The sequence below is a fragment of the Vicugna pacos genome, chromosome 11, assembly GCF_048564905.1.
Source record: "Vicugna pacos chromosome 11, VicPac4, whole genome shotgun sequence".
Lineage (NCBI taxonomy): Eukaryota > Metazoa > Chordata > Mammalia > Artiodactyla > Camelidae > Vicugna > Vicugna pacos.
In genome coordinates this window covers 73,223,397-73,237,917 of record NC_132997.1, presented here as the reverse complement: position 1 = coordinate 73,237,917, position 14,521 = coordinate 73,223,397, and the positions used below count along the sequence as shown (strand labels likewise).

General features: G+C 39.1%; 1 protein-coding gene across 10 annotated transcripts in view; it reads right to left on the bottom strand.

Moving 5' to 3' along the window:
- Positions 1-14,521, bottom strand: part of ENTPD1 (ectonucleoside triphosphate diphosphohydrolase 1) — a 111,523-nt gene that overhangs the window by 36,365 nt on the left and 60,637 nt on the right. The window contains exon 1 of one of the 10 annotated variants that reach the window (XM_072971680.1): positions 7,696-7,730. The exons of 6 other annotated variants lie outside the window; for them this stretch is intronic. Coding sequence is in view for 3 of the 4 variants with exons in the window: in XM_072971678.1 (XP_072827779.1) it covers positions 7,533-7,590 (58 nt within the window). In the remaining variant the exon portion in view is untranslated. Of the gene's footprint in view, positions 1-6,168; positions 6,302-7,532; positions 7,635-7,695; positions 7,731-14,521 lie in introns of those variants that run through there. 3 more of the 10 variants (XM_072971678.1, XM_072971673.1, XM_072971674.1) reach the window with 3 other exon arrangements.

The following is a 14,521-nucleotide window of genomic DNA, read 5'->3' as shown; positions in this document are numbered from 1 at the left end:
ACTCAAGAACAAAAGGGTTTGTCTGTACTGTGATGAAAGCCAAAACTGAGTTAGTGGCTGTGGTAAGGAGAATAGGCAGAATTAGCTCAGTGATCAGATATGGGTTGAGGAGAGGGAAAAATCCCTAATTGGCAGATCATTTAATAGGTTATGTAGGTCTATCAAGATTTAAGTAACAAGTGAAAAAAGCAAGGATAGCCCTCTTCATTTTTTAAAATCTACCAAGAAATGATTACAATATTAAAAAGTACTTGGAATACACCATCAAACATCAAAATCCCTCTACTTCATGACACCTCCTGGTTTGACACACCCCTTGCACTTCAACCACACTTATATGTTAGGTAACTGGTAACAGCATGGAGGCTGTGGAGTTTTGAACATTTCATTATTCACATTCTCTTATCTATCCTATTTGTACCTCACAGTCATGGGACATAAAAAAGCTTCAGAAGGAGAATTCTATAAAAGGCAAATTTCCTTTGACCAGGATAAACACAGTGTACAGCAGAGGTGAACAGGAAATGGAATGGTTGCCCCATTCTCTTCATTTGCATCCTTCCTCTCTCAGCTTCCCAAACTATCCCCAAACTTTTTTCTTAGGCTTTGGGGAAGAAGGATAGGATAGAGTAATAGAGAAGCATGTAGAAATGAGATGGATTCTCCAAAATAATTGGCACTTCTCTAAGGACAAGGCATGGGATTAAAATAGCTGAAGTAGGACCCTGAGTCCTCACCTCCTCTTTCTTGCTCAGCAGCAGCAGCTGTGCCAACATGGGAGCACCTCCTCGAGATCATGAGCACGAGGCTAGATTTAATCCAAAGGACTGTAACTGCCTGGGTCTCCAGTCTGTGTCCACCTCTAGAATCTTGAAATGGTTTGGACCCATCAGACCGAACAGTACAAAACTTAGGAGAAAAAGTTGTAGCAACACCATTATCTATTGCTTCCAAACAAAGAAACAAGAAATGAAATATACAGCATCTCCCCCATTCTCCCTTCCCAAAAGAACCTCAGTTATGTTCAGATGCCTGCAACTTCCCCAAGTAGCCCAAACAGCTCATGGGAAGGGACTGACAATTCTACATAAATCTCATTCTCTCTCCAGTGATTGGCTCAACAATGTGTATAAACCTACTGTCAGCATAATACTCAAGGGTGGAAAGTTCAAAGCCTTTCTGCTAAAATCCAGAACAAGACAAGCATGCCGACTCTCAGTACTTCTATTCAACACAGTATTGGAAGTTCCAGCCATATCAATTAGACAAGAAAAAGAAATAAAAGGGATCCAAATTGGAAGAGAAGGGGTAAAACTGTCATTATATGTGGATGACATACTATATATATAGAAAACCCTAAAGGCTCCACACAAAAACTACTAGAGCTGATAAAAGAATATGGATACAAGAATAACATACAGAAATCAGTTGCATTTCTTCACACTAACAGTGAAATATCAGAAAAGGAAAGTAAGGAAACAACCTCTTTTAAAATTGCATCCAAAAAAATAAAATACTTACGAATAAATCTGACCAAGGAAGTGAAAGACTTTTTTTTTTTATATAACATTTTTTATTGATTTATAATCATTTTACAATGTTGTGTCAAATTCCAGTGTTCAGCACAATTTTTCAGTCATACATGGACATATACACACTCATTGTCACATTTTTTTCTCTGTGGGAAGTGACTTATACATGGAGAACTATAAAACACTAAGGAAGTTAAAGATGACTTAAAGAAATTGAAAGATATCCCATGTTCTTGGATTGAAAGAATTAATACTGTTAAAATGGCCATACTACCCAAAGCAATCTACAGATTCAATGCGATCCCTATCAAATTACCCAGGACATTTTTCACAGAACTAGAACAAATAATCCTAAAATTTATATGTAATCACAAAAGACTCAGAATTGCCAAAGTAATACTGAAGAAAAACAATGAAGCTGAAGGAATAACCCTCCCAGACTTCAGACAATACTACAGAGCTACAGTAGTCAAAACAGGATGGTATTGGTACAAAAACAACTTATGAATCAATGGAACAGAATAGAGAGCCCAGAAATAAACTCACAAACTTTTGGTCAGTTAATCTTTGACAAAAGAGGCAAGAACATACAATGGAATAAAGACAGTCTCTTCAGCAAATGGTGTTGGGAAAACTGGACAGCTGCATGTAAATCAATGAAGTTAGAATACTCCTTCACACCATACATGAAAATAAACTCAAAATGGCTTACAGACTTAAACATAAGACAAGACACTATAAACCTCTTAGAAGAAAATATGGGCAAAACATTATCTGACATAAGTCTCACCAATGTTCTCCTAGGGCAATCTACTCAGGCAATAGAAATAAAAACAAAAATAAACAAATGGGACCTAATTAAACTTATAAGCTTTTACACAGCAAAGGAAACCATAAGCAAAACAAAAAGATAATCTACAAAATGGGAGAAAATATTTGCAAAAGATGAGACTGACAAGGGCTTAATTTCCAGAATCTTTTAACAGCTGATATAAACTTAATAATGAAAAAACAAACAACCCAATTCAAAAATGGGCAGAAGACCTAAACAAGCAATTCTACAATGAAGACATACAAATGGCCAATTGGCCCATTAAAAGATGTTCAATATTGCTAATTATCAGAGAAATGCAAATCAAAACTACAATAAGGTATCACCTCACACTAGTCAGAATGGCCATCATTAAAAAGTCCACAAATGATAAGTGCTGGAGGGGGCTGGAAAAAAGGGAACCCTCCTACATTGTTGGTGGGAATGTAATTTGGTACAGCCATTATGGAAAACAGTATGAAGACTGACTAAAAACAAACTTACCATATGATCTAGCAATCCCATTCCTGGGCATATATCCAGAGGGAACCTTAATTTGACAAGATACATGCACCCCAATGTTCATAGCAGCACTATTTACAATAGCCAAGACATGGAAACAACCTAAATGTCCATCAACAAACGACTAGATAAAGAAGTTGTGGTATATTTATACAATGGAATACTACTCAGCCATAAAAAAGAATAAAATAATGCCATTTGGAGCAACATGGATGGACCTGGAGACTGTTATTCTAAGTGAAGTAAGCCAGAAAGAGAAAGAAAAGTGCCATATATCACTTATATGTGGAATCTTTAAAAAAAGATGAACTTATTTATAAAACAGAAATAGACTCATAGACATAGAAAACAAACTTATGGTTACTGGGAGGGAAAAGGGTGGGAAGGGATAAATTAAGAGTTTGAGATTTGTAGATACTAACTAGTACATATAAAATAGATAAGCAATGAGTTCATACTGTATAGCACAGGGAATTATATTCAATATCTTATAGTAACTTATGGTGAAAAAGAATATGAAAAGGAATATAGGTATGTTATGTTCGTGTACGACTGAAGCATTATGCTGTACACCAGGAATTGACAGAACATTGTAAACTGACTATGCTTCAATAATATATGTATGTGTGCGCACACATACATATACACAGAAAAAAATGGGTATATACCCCAACATGGCTCATGAACCCCGGGAGGAAGTCTGTTGGGGCAAGTCTAGGAAAAGAAAGGAAGCACCCTCTCTTCTTCCTCAGACATTTTCCATCCTGGATGGGATGCCATCCAATGATGGCAGAGCAGAGAGATGAAGAGAACTTGAGTTCTTGAAGGCATTTTGAGCTGCTAAAACAAATAAGCCTGATACCCTCCCATGAGACATGCTTTAATCAAATTGGAGTCAGCACTTAAATACCTTAAAGCCAAAACGTCCTAGTACAACTGTGTGGCAGAAATGTCCTTTTTGCTGCCAGGGCTCTGGAATCTGGAAATGAGCCCCCTAAGTACTACCTACCTCAGTTCCTAAAGCTGTGATATTGACAAACACAGCTTACAACAAGCATGTGTTTAAATGAAAATTTACAAATCTAATACCCAAGGCTCACACGCGGCAGCAACATTTCTACTATAATAGAATTTTGAATGCTTTACTCTCTTGAAGTGGTCAAAAAATCTACCTATTTACTTCTTTCCTTTCTGTAAGTATGATAATTTTGATTATCTCATTTTCCTTCCATCCATTTGGGAGCTAATCTTAGCGTCCAGTGAAAATGACTGGCAAGCTCCCTGCTCTTGGAGTTCACATCTATTTGGGGAGATAGATAAATCAGAAAAGAAGTATGCAAGTAAGTGACTTCAGATCATGATAAGTGCTGAGGAGAAATTAAAACCAAGAAATGTTATAGAGTGATTTGCAGCAGAGCTGGGGTGGGTAGATTAGACTGAGGGTCAGGAAAGGCTCTCTGAGAAGGTGATGTTTGAATCTAGACCTGGATGATGAGAAAACACCAGCTATGAGAAGGAGAAAGAACATTCCAGTAAGAGGGAGCAGCAACTGCAAAAGCCCTGAGGTGGAAACAGCTTTATGTGACTCCAACTGTTTCTTCCTTTTCCTAATGAGAATATTTACTATCTCATTATTATCACTGAACAGTTGAAAGTATACTTTTCCACACTTACCCAGCTTTTGCAATAATATCCATATTATTAGAATATAGTCAAGCCTTTCATCATATTCATCTTATTAAAGACGATAAGAAAAAGAACTTGGGAAGTTTAGGAATTTTTCATACACAATTTTCAAAAACTGTATTATCAAAAAATAATGGCTAAGTTTGTTTTTCATGTGACCCAATAGATTACCCAGAGAGGAATAAGTAAAAAACTATGTTTACTATAAAACGTGGCAGGTAGTTTCCAAAAGCCCTTATCACATGGAGGAAGCCAGGCTCTTCTTAGGAGGTGGTATCAGACATGGGGGTCCAGGTGGACTTATCCAGGACATACTCATAAAGAGGGAACCACTTTAGTAACTGCCCCAGAGCTCTTTCAGGTGATGTAACTGCTCCAGTCAAGTTTTGTTATGGAAAATTCACAATGACTGTCTTCCACCTGAAAAGCCCTTTGTTTTCCTTGAGGATAACAAAAACATGGTTTGTTTGTATGATACAATGTGAAATCGTACTTCAAAAAACAATTTTAAGAAATATGTTTACCAAAAAAACCCTAATGGCAAAGTGTTGTGCTTGTTTTTAATTGTCTCCCTATCCTGAAGAATTTAATACTGTCACTTCCCTCCCATTCTTCTCCTTCCTTATGACAAATGTGAAAGCTTTTCTGTTTAACATGAGAGCCAGGTAGGAATGTCAGCTCTTCTCTTCCAAGAGAGACAAACCTGAAGGAAACTCAAGCTTTGAGAAAACACGTACTGATTTGAAGCCAATTAACTATGGCAGAGGCAAGAAAAGCTGATTTTTTTTCATTCTTAAAGAAACAGCCATCACGATATCCAGTTAGCATCCTGTTGAAGATTAAAATTATATAATTTGTCCTTAGTCAAAATTCTGCTATACAGAGAAATCACAGCATCTCTATGTGATGATATCAAAGATGTATTATCTTAAAATCTTATTCCATTAGTAAAAAGATCTGGTGTATTGGCAGATGTGGGTTTCAGGTAAAAGCAACAAAAGTTGTGCCCTGCACTCACTAGATTCAAATTGTTCACAATTTTTCTGATGGGTCACATCTGGACCAAGCTTGGCTTGTCATATAGAGAAGAAAACAACAAATACCGACAAGCACTAGAGAGTATAAACATCAGTGAAGTGCTGTGGGCCTTCCTGTGTTTACACAGCACAGCGATGGAACAATCACTAAAGCTCAGGGGACTGGTCCTAATCTGGCTCTGCCATTTCCCCAACTGCCAGAGTCTCTGACCTATCTCTGCTATCTTCCTTCCTCTCCATCAGGGAGTTCTTCTCGGTGACACATATTTAGATCGTTCTCACACTCACTGGATTTAAGATCCTTTCTCAGGTGCTTCATTCCAGACCCCTTAGACCCAACCTCTTCTATGGTGATATCCACCTCCTTGTTCCAGTCACCCCCACCTCTTCTACAATTGCCTTTCTGGTATCTCCCCACCCTAATTCCCTTTTTTTCTTTAACTTTTTAAAACTTTTTAAATTTTATTGCAGGGGGGGAGGTAATTAGGTTTTTATTTTTTAATGGAGGTACTGGGGATTGAACCCAGAACCCTGTGCATGCTAAGCACACACTCTACCACTAACACTAAGCTATACTCACCCCGCCAATTCCCTTTCCTATCAGGATCCATCCTTCATGTGGCTGCAGAATTCCTCCATAACTGACATTCCCAGGGCTCTTCTTGATTAAGAATTTGAGGTAGCTTCCTTCTGCTTCCCAGATGAAAGCCTCACTAGTTTACCTGGACCTCTCAGCCCTTCAGAAATTTAAGCTCTTCCCATCTCACCATTCCGATAAACACATGTGTGTGTCCAAGATCATAATGTCTGACATTATGACCACAAGACTCTAAGTTCCTTAAGCGCAAGGACTTTTTTTCTGGCTTCTTCACTGCTATATTTCCAGTTGAATGAATAAATGAATTTTGGATTCTGACATTTTTCAACATGAGATTTCCCTCAGTTGGAATCCTATTCCCCTTTTCCTCCACTGAATCTTTTTTCTTGTCTCCTTCAAAATCAAGCTCAATAGGAGGCTGTGTTCCCCACCATATGCTTCGAAGTGCAATTGTTCCATTGGTCCTGTCTTCAAGTGCTACCTCTAGATATTTAATGGGTTGACCTATTTCAGTTTGGGAGCTCTATACTTCATTCAGTCTTTCAATCAGTCAGTCAACAATTATTTATTGAATGCATTATACTATTCACTAGACTTGTCCTAGGCTCTGAGCTACAGCAGTGAACACAACAGATAAATGTCCCCATCCTCAGAGTACTTATATTCTAGTTTGAAAGAAAAAACAATAAACAAATAGATAAGTACAGTTTATAGTATGTTACATAATTATAAACGCTGAGGAGAGGAAAAAAGCAGGAAAGGAGAAGAGGAAGGATGTGGTGATTAGGAAAGACCTCTCTGAGATGGTGATATTAAGAGTCAAGGGATTAAGGAGAAAGCATGCATATCTCTTGGGCAAGAACATTTATGACAACTGGAACTGCATGTGCAAAGGCCCTGGGGTGGAACAGTGTCTGGCCATGAAGCCAGTGTGGCTGGAAGAGTGATGAGGAGAAAAATAGTAACAGATGGTTGGGGGGATGGTCACTGGGTGCCTTGCTTATAGGACCTTGCAGGTTCTTGTAGGGGCTTTGCCTTACTCTTAGTGATCTGACTTATTTCTAATCATGTGTATAATTTATACTCAGCACCATAGAAGTAAACAAGGAGCCACCAGGGACCTTTGAAGTCCCTAGAGAGAGGGGGTGTGGCCTTTTAAGCTACACACCCCTGCCTCTTGAGATGTGGTGCTGAAGCACCCCAATGAAGTCAGGTCATAGGACAACCACACAGCCAAGTATGGACAGAGCCTGGTAATTGTAGGAGTAGAGTTTGTGCCAAGACCAGGGCTACGAATATGCATCCAGGAGAAGTAAACACCATATCATGGTAGGTCTTCCCTATACCTTCTAGTCTTCTTGGTGGCTCAGGACTGGTGAATCTTTGCTGAGAGAGCATGATCATGAAGGGTCGGCAAGCCAACAATCACCAGGAGCCATCAGTAGAAAGTCAAATTTCAGAGACTTCAAAGGGGTGGCTCAAGCTAGAACAGAGTCCAGACAAGCTCACCTTTGCTCAGTCTCTCTAAGCCTCCAATTCCTTGTGTGCAAATGGGAGTCATAACAGTACCAACTTCATAGGGTTGCTAGGTTAAGAGTCAATGAGCTAACAATACATAGCAACCTACAAAAGAGCCCTCGTTGTATTCCAGATTCTGTCCTCAGCACTTTTAATGTAGCAACTAATCTAACCTTCACAACACTCCTGTGAGTCAGTATGATTATTATCATTTGTATCAGTTTCCTGAAGCTGCCATAACAAACTACCACAAACTTGTCCACTTAAAACAATACAAATATATTCTCTTACAATTCTGGAGGCCAGAAGTCCAGAATAAGGTGCCAACAGGGCCAAAGGCTCTGGAGGAGATTCTTTTCTTTCCTTGTCCAGTTTCTGGTGGCCCCTGGCATTCTTTGGCTTAGGGCTGCATCACTCCAACATCTACCTCTGTCTCCACATGGCCTTTTCCCCTGTGTCTGTCGAATTTCCCTCTCCTTTCTCTAATGAGGACAATAGTAATTGAATTTAGGGCCCACCCTAAATCCAGAATGATCTTAAGATCCTTAATTACATCTGAAAAGACTCTTTCTAAATAAAGCCACAATTACAGGTACTATTATTAACTTCATTATTGTCAGATGAGGAATCTGAGTCATAGAGAGGTTAAGTAGATTGCCCAAAGTTACACTAATGTAAATGTTGGGACCAGAAATTAAACTTAGACATTCTGGGTCCAGAGGCCAGCCTTATAGCCACCACCCTACCCTACGCCACATGACTGAGGCTTAGTACTGTGCCTGGTGCGTGGTACTAGTGCTGTGTGTGGGAGCCTACTTCACCCAGAAGTGAAAAGTGACTGACTCAGAGGATTTGGCTGGAGGGGTTATCTGAACTGTTGTCACCAATGACACCAGACAATGTTATACTCTTTAAAATATGGAGGCTTTCAGTCTCTGAAGGTCAGAAGCTAGCAGCTAAGAGACAGAGGCTGGGTTTGTGGTTCTCAGTGAAGCTGAGGGACTCGCTCAAAGTTATAAAGCTTGCAAGCAGCAGAGCAGCTACTGGATCCAAGCCTCTCAACTCCACTCCACTGCCTCAACCACTGCCCTGCGTTAGAGGCGCATAGAAACTACTCACCTAAAGTTCTGTCAGACAGAAAGATCTTATTCTATTTCACATCCCTCTCCATATTTTCCTAATTAAATCCAGAGTCAAGTTTGAAGATAAAGCAGTTTAATTTGGTGGGGGTTTTCCTGCCTGTTTTTAAATCAAGGAAGTCAGTACAATGTCAATAAATACATTAATGCTAAAAATGTACTTCAAGGCCTCAACGATGACCAGTTAGTTAAAGGGTGAAAGGTAAAGGACAGGGAGGGAAAACAAGATGGACATGGGCTTAGGAAACACAGGCAAGAAGACAGAACCAGAGAATAAGAGGAGAAGGGAGAGGTGGGGGTGGGAATGGAAAGAGAGGTAGAGAGACAGGTTATTGAGTAAATAATCATGTCCTGTTCCACTGATCTCTTGAGCCACAGACTTCAGAGAAAGTTACCTGCTTTTATTTATAATCTTTTGTTTCTACTCTTTGAAGTGTTAATTAGCTGGTTAGTCTCAGTTCACAGTTCTTTAGTTAGAAAAGGAGTGCATTCATCTGAACAGAGTAGTCTGGGTGATCTTGAGTGGACCCACCAAAGGCTCAGCTTTGGATAGGAAGAGCAGTGGAACCGGGGTAGGGGTGCAGAACAAGGTCTTCCTGCAAATCAGACTCTGTCAACCCCATGCCCTTCACCCCACCTTTCTTCTTACTGTGGGCTGTACTCCTCCCAGATTAGCAGCAAGTAACTGAAGTTGCACTGGTGTGCCTGACTTCAAAAAATGTTAATGATTGCAAAAATCAAATGCCAGCAGGGGATCTGGGTGTGGGAAATAAGGAAGCAAAGGAATCCCCTTCCCTATCTCTCCTTCTCCTCACTTCCTCCCACCATACCATCTACCTCCTCACCCACACCCCTTCCTGCCTTTTCTAAATTCTTTCTCCCATAGACTGCATGGGGCACAATAGGTCTTTATGGTCATTGTGGACTCCTATATTCAAGTACAGGGTTGGCAAGTAGGAGGGTTGTTTCTGGCAGAGTGATATCATTGAGAACACAAACAGGAATTCCCTGTGTCCCAGGCAACAAGCATAACAATCTTGTACATTAATAGTCTTTGCAATAAACACGTTGCTTCCACTACACAAATCCTCTTCCACATCTGAAACTGAAGAATTGTGCCCTGAGGACTCGACCCTTTCTCAAATCAACTGCATTTGTCAGCAAGCCCTGGTTATGTGTTGCCACTGAGAAAGTCTCAGCAAGTCTGTGCTGGCTATGTACCACCAGCATGGAGTCAAAGCGGGGTGAGGTGAGCTGAGTCAGCCAGGTTGCCTGGCCGTACAGCCCCCTGTCTTTTACACCTTACATTTGTGTAAGTTCTCTTATTTCTACCTCCTCATTTTTGTACCTATCAGAAGCAAAATAAGAATATTTCTACAGCAAAATATACCATAAACAAAGTAAAAAAATGACAAGACTGAGGAAACTATTTGCAACAACTATGAAACAGTTGGTTTCCTTAATAGAGTCATTAAAATCATTAAAAAAAAAAAAGCTCAACCCACCTAGTAGAAAAATGGGCAAAAAACATGAATAGTCAATTTAAATAAAAAGAAATACATATTCTCAACATTTTAGATGCATTCTAATTACCCTACTTAAAGAAATGTAGTAAATAAAAAATGAGATACCTTTTACCACTTCTCAGAATAGCAAAGTTTTTCTAAAGTTTGATAAATGTGTAATATCATTACACACTCATTAGTATGGAAAAAAAATACTGATAATACCAAATGTTGGCAAGTTTGCAGAGCAACTGGAACTCTCATTCACTGCTGCTAGAGATGCAAAATGGCACAGCCACTTTGGAAAGAGTTTGGCAGTTTCTTATGAAGTTAAACATCTACTTACCATATGACCAGGCAATCCTACTCTCTGGTATTTACCTCAAAAGAGTGAAGACGTATGATCTACACAAAAACCTGTACCTAAATATTTCTAACAGCTTTATTCACCAAAAACTCAAAACAATCACAATGCAGTCAGCTAGTGAATGTACCTAAATTGTAATACAGCAAAATTGTATTCAGCAACAAAAACGGTATAAACTACTCATAAACGCAACACATGGATGAATCTCAAAAGCACTAGGCTAAATGAAACAGCCCAGACTCAAAAGGCTATGTATGATCTCATTTACATTATATTCTGGAAAAGGCAAAACTAAGGGCATAAATTAGTAGACAGAGGATTGACTACAAAGGTCCACAAGGGAACTTTCTGAGATGATAGAAATATTCTGTATCTTGATTGTGGTGGTAGTTAGATTACTACATACACTCGTTAAAATTCACAGAACTCTACATCTAAAAAGGGTGAACTTTACTGAAAATTCAACAAAGAAATTACATACATATCAACACAAATGTGGGAAACAGGCACTGCTTGCATGTTGATGGGAGTAAAACTCCATACAACTTCTCTGATGGGGACAATGTGGCAATATCTATGAAAGAGCAAAGTATACATATCCTTTGACTCAAGAGCTCTACTTCTAGAAATTTGACCTGCTGATAATACTTATGAATATATGAAAAAATGCATGTATAGGGAGGTTCAATGCGCATTATTTGTAATAGCAATATGAAAATTTTCACTAACGGTCCATTAATTGAGATCTGGATATATAACTTCTAGTACAGTTATACATAATACTACACAGACATGAAAAAGATTGAGATCTATGAATGTTGATGCAAACTGTCCTCAAAACATTTTACACTGTGAAAGTAAGATTGGAACAATGTGAAACAACAACATAACGCCATTTGCAGCAACGTGGATGTCCCTGGAGAATGTCATTCTAAGTGAAGTAAGCCAGAAAGAGAAAGAAAAATACCATATGAGATCACTCATACGTGGAATCTAAAAATAAATAAATAAATAAATAAATAAATAAATACAAAACAGAAACAGACTCATAGACAGAATACAAACTTGTTGTTGCCAAGGGGAAGGAGGGTGGGAAGGGACAGACTGGGATTTCAAAATTTGTAGATACTGACAGGCATAGGCAGAATAGATAAACAAGATTATACCGTATAGCACAGGGAAATATATACAAGATCTTGTGGTGGCTCACAGCGAAAAAAAATGTGATAATGAATATATGTATGTTCATGTATAACTGAAAAATTGTGCTCTACACTGGAATTTGACACAACATTGTAAAATGACTATAGCTCAATAAAAAGTGTTATAAATAAATAAATAAAAGCAAACATAAAAAAATAGAGTGGAGCAGTGTGAACAGTATGTTCCTACTGGGTAAAGGTATGGGCATCTCTGGAAGGTCATAAATTCATAAGGAGGCCTCACAGGACCCAGCATATAGTCATACTCATGGCTAAGATTTATCACAGATTTATTACAGTGAAAGAATATGAAGCAAAATCAGCAGAGAGAAAAGAAGTATAAGCCAAAGTCTGGGGGAAACCAGGAGCAAGCTTCCAAGGGTCTTCTCCCAGTGAAGATCAAAGGACACATTTCATTCCCCAGCAATGAACTGCGACAACACATGTGAAATATTGAGTACCAGGGAAGCTCACCAGGAACCGAGAGCACAGGGCTTCACTGGGAGCCAGTTACAAAGGCATCGACCATCCAGCGTACGTCAATATTTCAGACTTCCGAAAGGAAAGCAGACGCCCAGCACAAACCACACTACCTGCACAAACACTCCAGGCACAGCAAGCCACTCCCTGAATTCTCAGAATGATGAGAACCCTCTCAAAATCCAAGCCCCCAGACAACAGCCAAGGGTCAACCTTGCAGGCAGGTCCCCCCAAGGACTGAGTCTCAGGCCTGCATGTCAGTGCCCCTCTGCACTGAGCGATTCTTGAAATATTTTACCATGTGACCCTCCTTACTCCTTCCCTCCTTTCCCCTCCTTCCTCTCCCGCTTCCCTCCATAATTCTCTGAGCAATTAAGAGTTCTTCATAAAAATTTCCACAAATCCAAAGGCTTTGAGTTGATGAGAAAGAATTTACAGAGGATATCGCATTTGGACTAAAGCTAGGAGCCTGGAAGGTGGGCACCGGGTAAATGGGAAGAGGTGTGCTGGTGGTTTGATGCTGACTTTGCTGACTCTCTGCCCACTCTCCCACCTTGCCGGCCACTCACAAACCTGATAGTCCAAGCAGCCATCCCTGGGTCCCCACTCATTCATTCTCCCCAGATAAATGTCAACTCTTTTGTATTCTTTAGTGCAGAATCATCAGCTCTTTCTTGGCCAGGCTTTGAGCAGATTAAAGGGTTTATTTTGAGGGAAATTTGGCACCTCCCCTCAGGCACCTCTGCTATTTTATGTCAAGACAAGAGGAAAGAGCTTTCTGGATGAGATGTGATCAAGTTTCTAAATGTTCATAGTAACTCAGTCACAGATCACCTGGTATCTAACCAGCTAGCTCTCTCTCTTCAACCATCAATACAGAGTATCTGCAATTTAGATACTTATGTGAGAACTCAATCTTACATTGATTAGTATCTGGTTCCTGTGAATGATATGACAGATACAACTGATATTTGGGAGGGGCAATCTGAGAGTACCCTAGATTTTTTTTAAAACATGTTTTCTGTACTCATTTAGTGAGGTGGAAGGCAGGAGGGGTTAAAGAAAGGTCCCTGGATCTTGGAGAAAAGAATGTCCTCCTAGGGCAAAACTATTAAGACCACCCCATGCCAGATGAGAGAAACTTGTACCAAAATTGCCCACACTTTAAAAAAAAAAAAAGTGTTCAGTCTTGTGACTTGAGTATTTCCTCAAATCCAGAATGCAACTAAGAAAGTGGGGTCCTACTCAATTTCATATCCTGAATGAAGAAAGATAGGCACATGAAAAAATGCTCGATATCGCTAATTATCAGAGAAATGCAAATCAAAACCACAATAAGGTATTAACTCACACCAGTCAGAATGGCCATCATTAAAAAGTCCACAAATGATAAATGCTGGAGAGGGTATGGAGAAAAGTGAACACTCCTACACTGCTGGTGAGAATGTAGTTTGGTACAGCTGTTATGGAAAACAGTATGGAGACTCCTCAAAAGACTAAAAACAGAATTACCATATGATCCAGCAATCCCACTCCTGGGCATATATCCAGAAAGAACTCAAATTCAAAAAGATACATGCACCCCAACGTTCACAGCAACACTATATACAATAGCCAAGACATGGAAGCAACCTAAACATCCATTGACAGATGACTGGATAAAGAAGTTGTGGTATATTTATACAATGGAATACCATTCACCCATAAAAAAGAATAAAATACTGTCATTTGCAGCAAAATGGATGGACCTACAGATAGTCATTCTAAGTGAAGTAAGCCAGAAAGAGAAAGAAAAATACCATGTGATATCATTTATATGTGGAATCTAAAAAAAAAGAAAAAAGAAAAAAGAGGACACTAATGAACTCATCTGCAAAACAGAAACAGACTTGCAGACATAATAAACAATCTTATTGTTACCAGGGGAAATGGGTTGGGAAGGGATAAATTTGGGAGTTTGAGACTTGCAAATGTTAGCCATTATGTATAAAAATAGATTAAAAATAGATTTGTTCTGAATAGCACAGGGAACTATATTCAGTACCTTGTAATAACCTTCAATGAAAAGAATATGAAAACAAATATATGGAGATATATATATATACATACATGACTGGGACATTA